We start from the raw sequence: 18,817 nt of genomic DNA, 5'->3' as shown, positions 1-18,817 counted from the left end.
AGTTAATTTTTGTTGCTGTTGTTTTTGTTGGTCACGAAAAAAATATTACACAGTATATTTTCTTCGCGACCAACTCCCGAACATTACTATTTTAGATTTATTCTATTTCACTGATGAAATATATAAATGGTTGAATGTATACATATAAGAAATAAAATACAACAAGTTGGAATTGCGATAAATGACAAGAGTTATTTTCAGATACAATCCCATTTTCTTGGTGATAGTATATTGCCTACTCTTTAAAATTTTCATGCGCCTTCAGAAAAATTAGGTTTCAAGCAATGCTCGGAAAATTTCAAATAACCTCTGTTCTAAATATATGTGGAAATGTATGAGGAATATGTATAAATCATATTGTGTTTAAATTTTCTAATATATACTTTAATCGCTTTTTGTAATCATCGCCCCCATCTTTGTGAACCTTAAGAACTATAGTTATTCGTCACCAATTGTTCTTGGTGACTTTCCTAAAATAGATCACAGATTATTTCTAGATTCTTCATTTAAGATCACTTGATACGGGGATTGTTGTGAGACAATACAATCGAATATGTGACACGGTGCTCCCACAGACCGTTATTATACAAAAATGCACCAAAGAATCTGAGTACACCATTATGACGTCCAGAATCTCTGGTCAAAATTTCAAAATCATCGTACGGTACATTTTTGGGTAATGCCCTTTTGGAGGTCGTGAAGTACAAAAAAATGATATAAAAAGTACTCGTTTTACATCGAGCACGTTTTTCAACCACCATTTTATAAAATAACTTCCAAAATAGTTTCTACACATTCCAAGTGTTATATTTCAAGACATTTACAATTGATGGATAGAATTATTTGAAAATCCCACAGTGCACAGTGGTCTTAATTCAAAAAATCGCTTTAGATTTGACTGTGAAAAAATGATTTTATGTACTCAATGTCTTCAGTAAAATTGTTTAATGGAAAAAGGCCTTACTCTTGGCGTTTTCGGTTTTTCGATCAATCCAACTAACAGTTAGATAAAAATAAATATTTTTACTAATTTTCAATATACCAGATTGCTTCCTTCAGCAAAGTTGTGAAAAAGTTTAAATGAAAAACAATTGCTGAATTTTCCGATGACTTATATGTACGTTGACCACGACAAAATAGAGTATTTTGTTGGAACACCCCTCCTTAAAATCAGTTTTTTCTTTGGATTTCCGAAGCCGGATATCGGGATATATTAATCCGGATAGTCCCAGCACTACTCGAATCTGATTCATTTTTTTCTGATTCTGTTTACTGATAAAATGGTAAAATTGACCTGAATGGAATGTTAACATGTTCATAAAATTCTATGTCAATTTCAAATTTCATGTGAATATACATTTTCGTATAAAAACTGTAATAAATATCCGGATATCCTGGTATCCGACTATTCGATTATCCGTATCCGAATATCCGGATATCCGGATAGTATTCGTTCACCTATCCGTGATCCGAGCTTCGAATAACCGGATCACGAATAAATCCGGTTGAAAGTTCCAGCACTAGTTTCGAGATACCAAAAAACAACGAAGATGCCATAATTGGAAGTAATATGTCTGTTATCTTTAACATTAGTCTAAATGATTAATGTTTGCATAGTGTTGTTCAATTGCAAGTAAGGTTATGGATAGTAATGTTATCTAGAAGGTGCAAATGTAAACAAATTTTCAATTCAAAAATACAAATACAAATTTGGGAATTCTAATATCATGATGAAATGAATTTGGTTTTCCTCTATACCGCCATTGCGGGTTGCAACTAGGATTGTCATGTTGAATGCATTTATTATTTACCTATTCAAGGATCTGTACGAAGCATTTCGGTATTCTATTTTAAATACTCTGTATTTAGTTATTTTAATAAATTTGAGGAAAACAGAGTGTAGAGTTCAAAAATAAACAACGCATTTTATCTGTACAATGCACCGAATTTTTGAGACCCAGTTCGCGAGAACCGCAACCACCTTTACAAGGGAGGTTGTATCGAGGTTCTCCGATCGGACTGACACTTTCAGGGTTTGTTTATCTATATAATAGTAAAATGTTTTGCATAATATCAGATTTTTTGAAACGGGGTAAGTGGGGTAAAAAACACGTCAAAAATTGATTCTCAAAAACTGCTAAAAAGGTAAAATTGTTCTAACTTTGTGTAATCTGTTTATTCTACTGGGAACAAAACGAGGGTCATTGGAATATATGATGAGATATCCGCATTTTTCAAAAAAATGAAGGTGATTTTCACAGCAGTTTTTCATTTGATATATTCGAAAAAAAGCGCCGTTATAAAGATGCGTGAGAAAATCCAATTTTTCTATAACATGTTGTTGACCATCATTTCGAACCCATTGTGCGAGAAGCGAAACTCCGTTTTGTGTCGTTGTTCTTTATGCACTCAAAATCTTGTATTAAGAAACTGCTCAAATCGTAGAACAACACCAACAAAGCCATGCGATTTGTTGAGCTTTTCTTTTTCATATGTTATTACAGTTATTAGTTAGTTAGTTATTACAAGCAAAATTCGACTAACGGCATTTTTGGGAGATAAAGTCAAAATTTATCTGATTTCAAGCAATCTTTTTTCAGTTTTTTATGTCTTCCGATACTTTACCTCAATGAACATTCTAAAGATTGCATTTTTAAGAAAATTAGTCTAGCAGTTTGAAATAAACATCAATTTTAAGCGGCAATACTGCCATGTTAATTTTGTATTTGAAATTTGTGAACATTTTGTGTACGAATTTCAAAATCTCACCGGGTTTCTGAAAAAATTTTGCACCAGAAACACTAATCAGTCAGAGAATAAAAACAAAAGAAAAGTTCTCTGATTCGCTCATAGTTTCTATTTTTATTATTGTTTTATTGAAATTTTTCAAGTTCTGACACCAAACACGCTAACAAAAATTTCATCAATTAAAAGATGAAATTTTCTCTAGAAACAGATCGAACTCAACAAACTTTTAATTTTTTTCTGAGCCAAACAAGCATTGTCAGCAAATAGTTTCCAAATCGATCAGTTCCGGTGGAATTGCCCACTGTTGTTTCGGTTATATTTCCTAAAATACTTAATAATTAGGGGAATTGAAGTTTATGAAACACAGATATTTTTTTATTTTGAGAGGCAGTGTTGTCGATAACCCTCCCAGATGGTCTCGAGGTACGATGCTGGCCTTACAAGCCAGTTGTCATAGGTTCGAGGCTCGGCTCGGGAGAGACTTTTAGTGTCAGTAGGATCGAAGCACTAGCCCCGCAATTGTCCTGTAAACTTAACAGTTGGCTGCGAAGTCTGTGTATGATAAACAGAAGGTCGAGTTCCGGATCGGAATGTAGCACCAAGGCTTCGCTTTTTTTTGTTGTCGATTGTTATTTTTTGCTTGATAAATGGTTATGTTTTATTCATTTTTTACACAAAACAAACTTTGAACCTTATAGAATGACCCGTATTGCAGTTCGAAACACCACCATGAATTTTATAGATCAATCGATCAAATAGTTTTTAGGTTGTGCAAATCACATAAGTATCGAAATCGAACTCGAGAAAGTCGAGTTTAAAGTTTAACCTCACCTGAGATTAGCAAAGATATTTTTTATCGATTGGCAATGCTAATTCTTTCCAATACCAAGTTATTGATTAGCGTTGCTGAATATTTGTTAATGATGCCTGTAGCAGAGTAGGCTATTTTTACCACCTATAAAAATGTTTCACAATGCATATTTTTTAACTAAAAATAAGAATTAGGATAAATGTACTGAAATCTTCTACTCAATGAAACTTTTTCTGTGCTGCCAAGTCGTTTATCTCAACTGTTAACCATGATAAAAGATTAAATTAAACAATCGATTGTTCATGTACATAAAATTTTTTATCATAATTTTATTCTAAACTGAACCTGCGATGAAAAATAACAATAAAAGTCAGGATATCCAAACACAATTAAAAGCGCTAATTTTGGGTTGCCGTTCCACTCCATAGTACCTTACAGAATTCTCGGGATTAAAGAATTCTCGAGATTTTATTCATAAAGTAGATGACAGAGTTTTTACTCTTAGGGCCAAATACTCATTTTTTATTCTTTATAACTTCATGAAATATTTAAAGTTAAATTTATAATAAGTATTCACAACCAAAACTGTATGACACTCATACGTATGGTCTTATAAGTCACAGTCAACAGTCTTTCGAAAATGCAATTGTCACATTCAGCATTGCCTATTCATTTTCGATAGGTACCCTACGCATCACAGCCAAATTGAAATTGAAAACGGTCAGCGACTTTTGATTATAAAACCCATCGGTCTGTATCGGACAAATCACCAGTCGCAGTTTCCGTGTCTTGCAGTAAGCAGCTCCAGCTCTCGTTACAATAACCATGAATCAGCTAGTAGTGTTGACCGTTGTGGCCGCCATTGTTGGCGTGTGCGCTGCCAATTACGCTCCCGCAAAGTACGAAGCCCCGAAGCCGGCTTACCACGCTCCAGCTCCAGCCTACCACGCACCTGCCCACCACGCCCAGGCAGTTAAGTGCGGCTCGAACCTGCTCGTCGGATGTGCTCCCAGTGTTGCGCACGTACCATGCGTTCCATCCTACGGTGGACACAGCTACGGAGGACATGGAGGACACGGATATCACCGCGCCGCGGAATCCGAATCGTTCGATCAGATGGAGTAAGTCTTGAGGATTAAGGATGACACCGGACAGAATCAAACAACAGCTCGCAGCAAGAAACGGAAACCCGAGAAGCGGAACCGATTTGGTACAGTGTAATGTGAAGAATAGGAACAAAACAATTTAGTATTGAACAATAAATTATTTTTTAAAATATTTGTCTGTTTTTGAGTTGAAACCATTGATGACAGAGGAAATGTTCGTCTTGTTCGCCTAGTCTTTCTTGGCTTGTCTCATTTTTGTAGTCATTCGACGAAACCATTTGACTCTCTACTCGTTATCAGTCTCATGCTTTTAATTTGTGTGCTCACTGTAGTTTTCGATAAAGTTTTTTCGATAATTGGAGGATGGCATCGTGTATACTCGACTGGAGTAACTAAGTCTAAAAAACTGTCAGTAAACTAACATAATTTGAATTCGAGGTAAATTGCAATGGATCAAAACAACACGAAGCTATTTTTCTATATTTAAAAAATAAGATCTAGATGATTTCAGTTCTGTTTGTAGAAAGATTTTGATTCATTTCGAAGGAATTCCGCATAGCTATTTACAGAGTTCATTTTGTAAATTAACTCGTAAGAAATTTTAAACCTGCTTTTATACATATAAAATTCTCCACAATGTTTAATTGATTGATTTCACGGAACCCAAAAAACCCTTTTTTTTCATTCTTCGTAAAAGTTAAAGTTTACACAAACTATACGAAATTATTCAAAAGCTTGCTCAGTCTAACCAACAAAGCGCCATGTCAACTGTCTTGTGGCGATTCTTTATTGGATATCCGGCCGTTAGAAAAAAAATATTTTACGCTCACGAAATGACACAAACAAAAACTTGTGCAACACCGATCTCGAATGAAATATTAATTTTTAAAATTGCAGAATGAATAGCACCCGCTAATACATTACGGTGAACAGGCAGCGGGCGAGAACCGAATTTCCGAATGAGGGAAAACGCATTGGCAGGCTAAAAAACAAACTTTAATTGGGACGACTGCCAATCAAGCCAAACGCGATACAAGCCCGATTATCCGATGTTGTCGCAGCGATAAATTGCCACGTGAACAAACTGCCAGCAATAGTATGTAAATAGATTGGTCAGTGAGAAAAAAGATGTTTTTTTTTGTGCTGTCGTTGCCCGCTCCACTGGACCGGCAGGAGATTTTAAAACTTTCGATTGCGATTTGTTTATTCGGGACCGCACCGAACATCCACCCACCCAACCAGTCAACCAATCGGACCAGCCTGCAGTCGTTGATTCGGTAAGCCTGTACCAGTGGGTGGTGGTGTCGCTCGGCGTGTCTCACCAAACGTTGGCCGATAAATTCTTGTTAGTTTTTAATTATTTTAATGGATCGTGTTTGTGCAGATGCCGGACAGACAATGGCCGCAGCAGTAATCACTCGGTGCTGGAATACGGTAGCGTTAAATTGTAATTACTATTTGTATTCAATTGGATTGTGCAAGTTGGTTCTTGCTTGTTCAAGTGTGTGGCAGTGTTGCCAAGTATGGCATTGACGATAATTTGATTGGAGATTTGAATGAGATTTTTTCATTAATCCAAAGCAAATATTACTCAACCATCAATCGATTACGACAAAAATCAAAAACTGATAGTAATTATGTTGTTCAATAAACTCTTAAGCAGATATCACGTCAGATTATACGGCCGCACCAATTTTGTCGTTGGTGGAAAATTGTTTGCAAATTCTGTAGCTTTTTTTTTTTTTTTTTTTTATAAGGGGGGATTTGTGAGTAGCTTAAGTATTTATGATAAATATTAGTAAATAATGAGTATGTGTGTCCAATCACAAATGGTGACTTCTCAACACTGTTAGAAATTTGTAATTTTAATTGTTAGGATTTGTTTGCTTTCGCAATTAGGACTTATCATTCGTAGGGATTTAAACCTACTTGTCAGAAAAGGGGAAGTAAACTTACAACTAACTTAATTGCTAACTTATTGGCTATAAAGAGAGCTTATCGTAGCAATTGAGGATTGCAACGATTTTTGTCGAAAATTGTTAATAATTTTATTTGACATAGCTTCTAGTGGTTCAACACCAGTAAGTCTATGTAATTCGAGTGTACCAAACCAAGGAGGACGCTTCAAAATCATTTTCAGAATTTTATTCTGAATCCTTTGGAGCGTTTTCTTCCTTGTTGAACAGCAACTTGACCAGATCGGTACAGCATAAAGCATTGCTGGTCTAAAAATTTGTTTGTAAATCAAAAGTTTGTTCTTTAAACAAAGTTTAGAATTCCTGTTAATGAGAGGATATAAACATCTCGTATATTTGATGCACTTGGCTTGTATACTCTCAATGTGCTCTTTGAAAATAAGTTTTTTATCATAAATTAGTCCCAAGTACTTAACCTCGTCGGACCAACTTAAAATAACCCCATTCATCTTGACAACGTGATTATTGTTTGGCTTGAGGAAAGAAGCCCTAGGCTTATGTGGAAAAATTATCATTTGAGTTTTAGAAGCATTGGGAGAGATTTTCCACTTTTGCAAGTAGGAAGAAAAAATATCTAAACTTTTCTGCAATCGACTGCATATGACACGAAGACTTTTTCCTTTTACGGAAATGCTTGTGTCATCGCAGAACAATGACTTTGTGCATCCTGGAGGCAAATCAGGAAGATCTGAAGTGAATATGTTGTACAGGACTGGACCCAAGACTGAACCTTGAGGCACACCTGCTCTGACAGGAAATCTATCAGATTTTGAATTCTGATAGACAACCTGCAGAGTTCGATCAGTAAGATAATTTTTTAAAATTTTGATTAGGAAAATTGGAAAATTAAAAGTTTGCAATTTCGCAATCAAACCTTTATGCCAAACACTGTCGAATGCTTTTTCTATGTCTAAAAGAGCAGCTCCAGTGGTATAACCTTCAGATTTGTTAGCTCGTATCATATTAGTAACTCTCAGCAATTGATGAGTTGTGGAATGCCCATGGCGAAATCCAAACTGTTCATTTGCAAAAATTGAATTTTCGTTGATGTGTGACATCATTCTGTTAAGAATAACTCTCTCAAATAGTTTACTTATTGAAGAAAGCAAACTGATTGGTCGATAACTTGAAACTTCAGCTGGGTTCTTATCCGGTTTTAAAATGGGAGTAATTTTTGCATTTTTCCATAATTTGGGAAAATATGCAATTTTGAAGCAGCAATTGAAAATTTTCACTAAAAATTCCATTGTGCTCTCAGGGAGATGTTTGATTAGTATATTAAAGATTCCATCGTCACCAGGTGCTTTCATATTTTTGAAATTTTTAATAATTGATTTAATCTCATTCAAGTTAGTTTCAATTATTTCTGCAGGTAAAAAATTCTGGGAAGAAATTAAATCAAATAGACGTGTGACTTCATTTTCAATTGGACTCACAAAATTCAAATTTGAGTTATGAACACTCTCAAACTGCTGAGCAAGTCTTTGAGCCTTTTGTTCATTGGATACAAGAAAACGTTCACCATCTTTTAAAACTGGAATAGGCTTTGAAGGTTTCTTAAGAATCTTCGACAGCTTCCAAAATGGTTTTGAATATGGTTTCAATTTTTCAACTTTAGTCTCAAAATTTTGATTTCTCAGAAGAGTAAATCTATGTTTAACCTCTTTCTGTAAATCTTTATAAATAGTTTTAAAAACAGGGTCACGAGAACGTTGATATTGACGTCTGCGGACATTTTTCAAACGAATTAGAAGTTGAAGATTTTCGTCAATTATTGGTGAATCAAATTTCACTTGAGTCTTTGGAACAGAATAATTCCTGGCATCAACAATTGCACATTTTAATGCGTCCAAAGCGGAATCAATATTCACTTCGTTTTGCAAATCAAGCTCATTATTGAAATTTCTCTCAATATGAGTTTTGTATCTTTCCCAATTAGCCTTGTTATAATTAAAAACAGAGCTCATAGGGTTTATAACTGATTCATGTGATAAAGAAAAAGTTATTGGAAGATGGTCAGAATCAAAGTCAGCATGTGTGATCAAATCACTACACACATGACTTTGATCTGTAAGCACCAAATCAATTGTTGAAGGGTTTCTTACAGAAGAAAAGCATGTAGGACTATTCGGAGACAAAATAGAATAGTATCCTGAAGAACAATCGTTGAATAAAATTTTGCCATTGGAATTACTTTGAGAATTATTCCATGAACGATGTTTAGCGTTAAAATCGCCGATTATGAAAAATTTCGAACGATTTCTGGTGAGTTTTTGTAAATCACCTTTAAAATAATTTTTGAGCTCGCGTGTGCATTGAAATGGTAAATATGCTGCGGCAATAAATAAAATCCCAAGTTCAGTTTGAACTTCAATTCCCAAAGTTTCAATAACTTTCGTCTCAAGATGGGGAAGAGCACGATGTTTGATTCGGCGATGAATAACAATTGCAACTCCACCGCCGGAACCCTGAATCCTATCATATCTATGAACCAAGTAATTGGGATCATATTTTAATTTTATGTTAGGTTTCAAAAATGTTTCAGTAATAATTGCAATATGCACATTATTTACTGTTAAAAAGTTAAAAAGCTCATTCTCATTGGCCTTCAATGAGCGAGCATTCCAATTTAATATTTTAATTGTTTTATTTAAAATCATTGCTAAATTTTAAATTAGAAACAATTTTAATAGTAAAATTTGTGCCTATTTGAATGGCTTCAAACATTGATTTTGCCTGCAACATGGCGTTCATAAGATCGAACATTGCCTGTTGCAAAAAAGAAAGTTTACCTGCCGTAATAGGCCCCAGGCAGTTGACATTAGAAAAAATATTTTCGGCAGCGATATTAGCTGGAGTGATAGGTGTACAATTATTTTCTAGCCTGTTTTGCTTACCCATATTAACGGTCATTTTCGAACTACCAACACTAGGCGGTATAATGTTCGAACTACCTGTAACCTGTGCATAAGTTAAACGGGTATGCAAAGGAGTAGGTAAACTATGCGTCACTGGTACGCTTGGAGAATTTTGTTTTGAAGTTGGTTTTAATTGAGAAATTGAATTTTGTTTACCTTGCCTTGCCTTAACAATTGCTAAACGGACTGGGCATTGATAAAAATTTGACATATGGTTGCCGTTACAATTCGCACAGCGAAAATTTTTACTCTCTTTCACAGGACATGTGTCCTTTTTGTGAGAAGAGTCTCCACAATTAAGACATTTTTGGTCCATGTTACAGAATTTGGAACCATGGCCATAACGTTGGCAAGTACGGCATTGGGTGATATGCTTTTCACCTCCGCCATACTTCCTATAAATTTCCCACTTTACACGCACATTATACAAAGCATGTGCTTTTTCAAAAAATTTTAAGTTGTTAACCTCATTGCGGTTAAAATGAATTAGATAATTAACAAGGGAAATTCCAGTTCTCTGACTGTTTTCGCCTCGTGATTTTTGTTTCATTAGAATTACTTGGGTAGGGGCTATGCCAAGTAATTCTGTTAAAGTAAGTTTGATCTCATCAACGGTTTGATCGTTGGTGAGACCTTTCAAGACAACCTTGAACGGCTTGGCGTTCTTGGTGTCATATGTAAAAAATTTGTACATCTTGTCAGTTAAATACTGAACAAGACGATCACGACCCTTTACTGAGTCGGCTAATAAGCGGCAATCACCTCTACGGCCAATTTGATAGGTAACTTTAACGTCAGAAACAAACGTTGAAAGTTCCTTTTTGAATATATTAAATTCAGAAGAAATAGTTACCACAATAGGTGGAACTTTCTCCTTTTTTAAAGATTTTATATTTTGTATAGTTTCATTATTGGTAACTTCCATTTCACCAGCTTCTTGCTCAGGCAAAATATCAAAAGGATTGTCACTACAAACACTCGATGTGTCAGAAAGAGATGCCTCTCTTTTCCTCCCCGCAGCGATGCGAGGTTTCTTTTTCCGTCCAGCCATTTCAGGTGATACGAAAAAAGTTAAAACAAATGTTAAATTCAAAAGTAGGTAGTCTTGAGAAAGACTGATGGGAAATAACTTTCAGGTAGTCTTTAAAAGACACACTGACAAAACACAAACTTTGAAGCTATAGGCAGTCAAAGACCAGTCCACAAGCAACCGAAAAAACGTCTGACCTGTAGGACAGTTCAAGACGCACTGAAATTCTGTAGCTCGTGCAGCCATTCGGTCCATGCGGCGATTTGTAATTTATGCATGCCTCGTGAACGCTGGTTTAGTTACCGTTTCTGATTGCTAACGCAGGCCAAACGGAGACTGGAGAGCTTTGACAGTGGCACCTAACGTAACACATAGAGGCGTTTTGAACTGATTGAATTACCCCGTTCGTTGGGGTGCTGGACGAGACGAGGGTCGACGGTTACTGTCGCCAATCGCCAGCGGAAATCAATTAGTTGCCTCACCAATGTATTTTTAATTATTCGGTATTTGTGCTGAAAGGAGCTTTTCATGTCGGCACAGCGGTCTGGATGAATGTACCTAATTGAAATTATATCCAAACGATGTATCATGCATGCACCGCGGATTTCAATGGGTTAGGTTTTGTTTACCGGGTAAGCATTGTTGAACTTTAGAACCGAATCGGAATCAAATTGAGGTTACCCGGTATAGGCAATTAAGCTAATTCACAGATTGTGCACCGATGCTCATGGATTGCAACTGGGGTAAATAGCTGGTTTTGGGTCGCATTATCTCGGTTGTAATGTATTTAGAAACTATTTTTATAATTACGTGAAGAGTGTGGTTGAATGAATTTTGGCTGTAAGATTTATTGAAGCATGAATTTGTTCAAAATTTTTGGTTTAACATACTTGTATTATTTGTACAGTCATTTTATCTAAGTTTAGTTTAAATGGATGTTGAAACTTGTTGAAAAAAATTATTTTCTGCTTATACTTGTGGTGCATAATTCTAATGCTCAGTCAGTTAGGGCTGAAAAAAGCTCAATGGTATTATTAAAAATAAATACACTAAAGTCAATTTATTTGAGTCTTTTTCTCGTTTTCTACATGATTTCTTATTCGGATTTTGGATTTCACACCAATTTTAGTACGTTATTTTTTTCACGATATAACTTTTCTTCTTGAATTGTTTACTTAGAGTGACGATTCATAATAAAATTTTCGAATATTCACACAGTTTACCCAACTTTTTATTTTTCCTTATTTTGATTTTTATTAACTGGTAAAGTTATTCGAATGGTCATATTTACTTCCTTTCGTTACGATACTTGACAGTCGTATGCCAATTTTGGCCTCACAAAAACCATGCACAGTTACAGAATGTGCATAATTTGTAGTCCCTAAGGATGATTCAATCATTTTCTGTTCAAATACCAACTAAAAATTTACTCTATTCAATATTGGATTTTAGATTTTAAACTAGTCGTTCATCTCATTGTTTTCTTAGTTATGCGGTTGTACGCGTTTCTTACATTACATTTTGATATTTAAGTAAGTGGAAATTTGTGAACATTTTGTACTCTCCTTGTGAAACGGCTGGCAATTTGAAAAACACATATTTGAACCTATAATGGGAGACTCTGTCTATAACAGTAAAATTTTGAGGCAAAAAATTTCTTAATGAAATACTTAAAAATAGAAATTTTCCTGGTAAAACAAGCAACAAGAGTTTTATCTGATGGATATATGGTAATTCAACCGTGTTTTTTTTTGCATTATTGACAAAAAGTACTTGTTGTGTCTCATTGCCTTCAGTCGCGCAAGTCTAGCATGCGTTTGCCACTGCGTAATGACCTAATTTAGAAGAAAATTTGAATGTAGAGCTCAATACATATGATAAAGCAAACCATTTTTTTCATCTTCGTGTATAGAGATAAACATTGTTGTATAATGTTGTAGTCTTGTTAATTTTAGATAGCTTTGCAGGGAAAGGTTTTCCTATCTTTGAAAAATAAAAGATTTACCTTGAAAAAACATCTTCTTTGTGCTTACTTTTTTGTTTCAATTTTCACGTCAAAACTGTCTTCACACGTTTTTTGTGACGTTGATTTTTTTTTTTTATTTTCGCTTTTTTTTCCGTCGGTTTGCCAATCACCGACGCCCAGGGAGGCGATTCCACCAAGAACCCTAACTCACGGCCCGTTAATTAACGGACCGGCGCCAACGGTCTTACTTCCTCATGCGATGGAAGGCGCGATCCCAGAGATTTTTCACCTCAGAAAATCTCCCGGTGTCGGCTAGGATTGAATCTAGACCAGTTGGGTTGGTTGTGAGTGGATCACGCCACCCCACCTATTTCGGCGTTGGGATTCGAACCCAGGCGTCGAGCGTGGTTGGTGGAGACGTTACCAACTACGCTAGACCCCCGCCCAACGTTGAAATTGTAAATATTTTAATGCAGGTCAAAGTAATTGGTGTTTTTCAAAAAACTACATCCTTTTTATTTGATTATCGTTTTTTTTGGCAAGCATAAAACATATCTCTTCAACTCATGGACACTTTTGACTCTAAATATGAAGAAAAACTAAAATATGTTAATTTTTATATCAGAGTAAGTTTAAGTTTAATACATGATTATTGCATATAAATTGATAATTGAGATTTATTTTGCAGAGAACCAAGTTACTGTTTTTGATTGTAAATAGTAGGAGGTTGTATCCAAGACATAACCGCATAACGGACGTAGAATACACTTACTTCCCGGTTGGGTTGATTTTCTCTAAGCTGGGAACCAGTCGAAAAGTGTCTTTTTCCTGTTTTATTCGAAACCAAATCAGCTTGGATATTCGGAAAAATATTTTCCTTGGCAATTAGTGACGCCGTTCAGTTTCTCGTCATCGCGAATTGCCACTTGTAGGATGATTCTCGCTATATTATCTCTAGTAGCGTTCTCCACCATTTTCAACCCTTTGGCAGTAAGATACATTGCAGCCGCCAGATCGGTAGCTACTTCTGTACCAACTATTAAAAAAAAACTCGTAAAATATAGGGTTGTGCATCTTCTTCTACGTTTATCACCCACGTGGTAGGAACGTAATCACGAGAAACACGAAGAATAAATGTGAACTGGAACCGATTTTAAAATATACATCCGTATCGCCCAAAAGTCAGTGGACGAATGGATAAACCCGAGCGATTGTCTTGAATACCTACGGAGCGGACTATCGCGACAAGTTAGCAGGACCACGCACATTGAATTATGGAAAAAAGTAAAAAAAAGTTTGATAAAAAGGTAAAAAGGCGTATTTTTAGGTACAAAGGCGAACGTTTCGCGCAAAGCGCGTTAGTCAGAGACGAATTAATCGAAGGATTCAAAGTGTCCGTCAACAACTGAAAAGTAGTATTAGCAGTGCATTAGTTCTCCGCCAACTGTTCAACCGTCATTAAGATGGCATCGAAGACACATGCGGCAGAATAGCCAAGTTTTTAGCCTTCTGTACTATTGCTGCTACTAGAAGAGCTTGCCAAGGTTGCTGTATCCGATGCTTCAGGTGTTACAAAATATACTAGCTCAAAGAGAAATGTTTTGTTACTCCTGCCAGGTACATGTTACAATTGGCTTTTCTCAAGGCCACAAACACTTCCCGACGTAATACTTAACCGTCGTTCCGGTCGTAACTACCCCAGCATCTCTCCCCTAGTCTCATCCCCACACCCTGAGTTCTCTTCTAAGGTGTCTGTTCGTAGATTTCCCCGCCACCTTTAAAAAAAGGCCACAAACACGCTCTTGAAGCAATGCTGAATTTCCTTACCTTGTAAAATTTGAAATTTGCAGACTGCAAACTGCAAATTGCAGTTTTACATTTATTTCAGGCGATTAAAAAGTGGCGCTCAAATTATTTTTTTATTTAATGCGATCATATTTCAACTGTCGAGCTAATTTGAATAATGTCTGAAATTGGTTTGATGATGTTATTGAGTCGTTTAGTATGTATAACACAAATTAAACAACTAGATTAATGCAACTTTACAACTCGAAAAAAACGTTTGATAAATGAGTTAAACAATGACATTGATGTATCACAATATAAAGACAATATAAACACAGTATAAATATAAAAGCCAGGAAATTATGGAGAAGGTTAAACATTTTCTCTTCTTGATTCTGCCGAAATTGGTAAGTTCTTATCACTATTAGCAACGTTCTGGCGAGTGGCAGAAAAATGATAACTAAGGTGAATTAACTCGTCAGATTACCTGAATTTTTGCGAAAACTCAAGGGATTTTCAGAAAATTTCCATCCGAAATTATCTTATCCAGCCAATCTGTATCAGAATCACGACCTGTGTCTGCTCAATATCCCAGCTCCCGGTTCTCTAAATCTGGGTTTACTTCATATAAACACGCACTGTACAAATTGGTTACATTATGTGTTCGTCTTATTTTAACAACCTTCTAATAACAGGGTTCGCCGATGAGTTACGCAATTACAATTTCAACAGAGCCGGTATAAAAATATTCGATTATGGTACAATCTCTCCAGTTATGTACGTTATCCTGATAAGTGCGATGTTTAAAATTTGATAGTACAGCGGTATAAATAAAACGAATATGATTTTAATCAACAGTTGTCGTGTTCTGCTAAAAACGCTAAAATTCGTTTTAGAAAATTTGTTATAGGAAGGTACTTCATCAAAGTATTCAAACAGCGTGAAATACTGTTGCATGGTTGAAAGTGCTGTACGCCTGCTATTTGTTTCCACCCGAAGCGAAAAGAACTTTTGTTCTAAGAGGGGGGATGTTTTGTAATGAATCAATTATTCACTGATATTTATTAGGAATTTAAATGGTGTGTTCCGCCACAAGAGGTGACATATCAACACTATTAAATATAGACGAAAAGCCACAACCCAGCAAGCAACACGATACAGCGTGTTGTATTGTTGCGTGGCTGAGAGTGTTCTATCAATCCGCTCCGAACCGAACTGATCTAAAGAGCTGGTTATTCGATGTATGTGAGCGATCTACCGCGGTAACTCACTCTTACTTCAAGCAATAAACTAATAGCTGATTTTGTTTACGACTCCATACAATTGCTGGCAGAGCTAAAAAATATCTACAAATCAAGGAAAATACATGGTTTTTATATGATTTCGGGATGCTGAGAATGTATTTTTTAGACGCGAGGGGAATTTTCATACTTTTTTATATTACACGAGGAAACATTTCACATTGGTTCAAAAATTTTAGAAAACAAAATGTATCATGCTTGAAAGACTCCCATATTCTAGAAAAAAAAAATGCGGACATTATTCAGTTATTGAGAAAATAAAAAATATAAATTGAAAAATATGCTTCGTGCTGTAAATCTTTGGAATTGTTTTTTTTAATCTGACTATTTTACATTGATTCACTTTATCATATTTCTCTTTTTCTTTACTTTCACCTTCATCTTAATTTTTGTGTTCATTTTCAATAAAGTTTCATTATTTTAAGAAAAAGTTTTCAAGTTGCAATTTTCAATGTCACCTAATAATAATTCATTGTTGGGTCTGTAGAAACAAAAAGGCGATTTATCACGTCTGGTTTGTGTTAACACAATTAGTTAAACTTGGAAATATAAAAATGGGTTAATTGAAACGTTGTTCTTATCTAACTAATACAAGCCACTCGTAATGATGTTGACGTTTTGCAGTAAGCAATGCAAATTTATAGTTTTGAAATTCGATATTCGTTGCTACTTTTCGAAAAAAGGTGCTCTGTGCAACTCGGCGCAGTATGGGACTGGATGCATATTTCCCAAGATATCTTTTAAAACTAGTGCCAATAGTGTCAAACCTTGCCGTCTAAACTTTTACCTTTATTTTATGCAAAAAATACGCAATTTTTCAAATCCGTTTAATTTTTTTGAAAGTAGAACGAAAAGAGCGAATGAATTGGTTCACTGATCCGCTCGTGAGCTGATCAGAAGAGTCAATTCTTTTAAGGAACGTAATCTTTTGATCGCTCGCAAAAGAACTGGTTCTTCCGATGAACTGGTTTCTTTGATCAGCTTGCAGTCGATCCTCTTGCGAAGAGGCAGTTCTTTTGAGAGCAATCAAGCCATTAGCACTTTACCGAGCACAAAGCCCCGCGTGCAATTGCCATAGATATCCCAGCAACCAGCTGCCACCGGCTGTTTGCTATGCACAACCATCCACCATCTGCGAGAGCAAGCAAAAATTAATTTGCCACAAACACAAAAGGCACACGAATGGATAGCAAAAGTAGAACAAAAAAACGAAAAAACTAGTCCACTGATTTTTTGAATCTTTATAGAGGCAGGCAATACCCTCGCGAGCTGATAAGAAGGGCAAGTTCTTCGTTAAAACGGTATCTGTTGATCGCTCTCAAAAGAACTGGTAAATGGAATACACTAAGGGCGTTTTTCACGCGGGGGATGCGTTCCAAATTTGTATGGGCTCGTGTAAAAATTTTGTAAAAAAAAAAATTTTTGTAAAATTTGTAAAAATTTTTTTTTTGAAAACTGATATATGATCACTCGTGGCCTAGAACGGAAAACGTGATTGAAATGAGGTCGATATCTTGTACCGTTTTTGAGGAATCGAAGAAAGAAATCCGCGTTAAAAAACCGCGTAAAAAACGACCTTACTGTATATAAAGGTACGGAGATGGTTTGAATCTCGGGTTTAAAAAGCCATGATGGCGTAGAATTCCAAAAACATTGTGGAAAAACAATGTTTCGTAGATTTTTTCACAAGTTTTGAAAGTTTCAGGCTGACAATGCCTTCCTGCGCCAGTAAACGTTGCGAAATACCTTTTCAAATAGCATTTGCTCGTTGACCGAATTCTTCGTCACAACCCGAAAGTACGTGTCTGTTTGCCTATATTTTGCTACTAATACAGACATATGTCTTTTTTTCCTCACCTCTATATACCTATATTTCGTTTTCGCGATGTAGCTACACTCGGACTACACTTTTAACACCGTAAAGGTTTTGTTTCACTTTCCGGACTACACTTTTTCTGTCCCGGACTACACCCGAAAAAACGCAAAGTAGGGAGTTACCAACACATTTACACGTACACTACACGTCATAAGTTTGGAATCGCTTTACTGAGTATTGCAACACCTCCCGAAAAGTTTGTTATGTGGCGCTACTGGGCACACGATATGTCGTATTTTGAACTTAACTAATCTTACGATTCCAACCTGCTAGAAAGTTGCGGTGTTCAGCAAACTTGTTCAGGAGGCTAAAGGCTTCTGCATGGTAGGCAACTTAATACTGAAATACCTCGCTATGCAGCACTAGGGTGCATGCAGTTTTTCGTATTTTCACTTCAACTTATCGCGTGGTTATTACTACCCACAAAGTTGCGGTCTTCGACTGGTGCCAACAGTTCTGGTGGAGCATGTCGAAAGACAGCATAACGCCGCATGTATATTCCAAACTATTCCATCGATTCAATTTTCATTACAATTCAGTGTCGACACAAATCAAAAACACCCAGTGTTCTAATTGAAACACGACTTCGACAACTTCGGCAACCACCAGGGCGAGTGTTTTTGGTTTCGTGTATACATTTCGGGTGTCGTAAGACGTACGTAAGAAAAACATTGTTAATGTAGCTGTTCAAATAACCATGTTCATGAAAGTGTAAACGGTAAAATTCATGAAAAGTGGAAAAATATGCTTACGTAATTATTGAACGGCTCTGTATAGAATTGCGTACATAGAAAGTGTTACTGTGTTACTGAATATTGCAACAACAGAGTTTAAGATAGAGTAAGTTGAAAACACTGAAAACTTTATGCACACTAGCTGGAGAAAAATTCCGAACTAAACTGTTAGCCAACCAGAAACTCTTGATCTTTGAGTAACTTTTTCTGAAAATCGCAACGCTCTAAATGATGGGATTATTGAGCTAAACTGAATTCGAAACGCTCAAAACTACATGCACACTAGCACTGCGTTGCGGCTGAATTTCGCACTATACTTTCCGCCAATTACAAGCCCTTGACCTCTTGAGTAACTTTGCTGGAAATCGCAACTCTCTAAATGGCAGGATTATTTAACTAAATAACGTTCAAAACACTCGAAACTACATGCATACTAGCGCGGCGTTGCGGCTGAATTCCGCACTTTACTTTCCGCCAATTACAAGCCCTTGACCTCCTGAGCAACTTTGCTGAAGACCACAACTCTCTCGGTTTCCAGAATCAAGAGATAGAGCTACATAAATCTG

General features: G+C 36.0%; 1 protein-coding gene across 1 annotated transcript; it reads left to right on the top strand.

The window, feature by feature from the left end:
* The first annotated feature begins 4,384 nt into the window (after positions 1 to 4,384).
* Positions 4,385 to 4,684, top strand: LOC129728355 (vitelline membrane protein 15a-1). Its single transcript, XM_055686792.1, has one exon. The coding sequence runs from the start codon at positions 4,385 to 4,387 to the stop codon at positions 4,682 to 4,684; it is 300 nt and encodes a 99-aa protein (XP_055542767.1).
* Positions 4,685 to 18,817: the final 14,133 nt, after the last annotated feature.

The sequence above is a fragment of the Wyeomyia smithii genome, chromosome 3 (assembly GCF_029784165.1).
Source record: "Wyeomyia smithii strain HCP4-BCI-WySm-NY-G18 chromosome 3, ASM2978416v1, whole genome shotgun sequence".
NCBI lineage: Eukaryota > Metazoa > Arthropoda > Insecta > Diptera > Culicidae > Wyeomyia > Wyeomyia smithii.
Note: the sequence above shows the minus strand (reverse complement) of the source record. Positions and strands in the feature narration are given on the sequence as shown.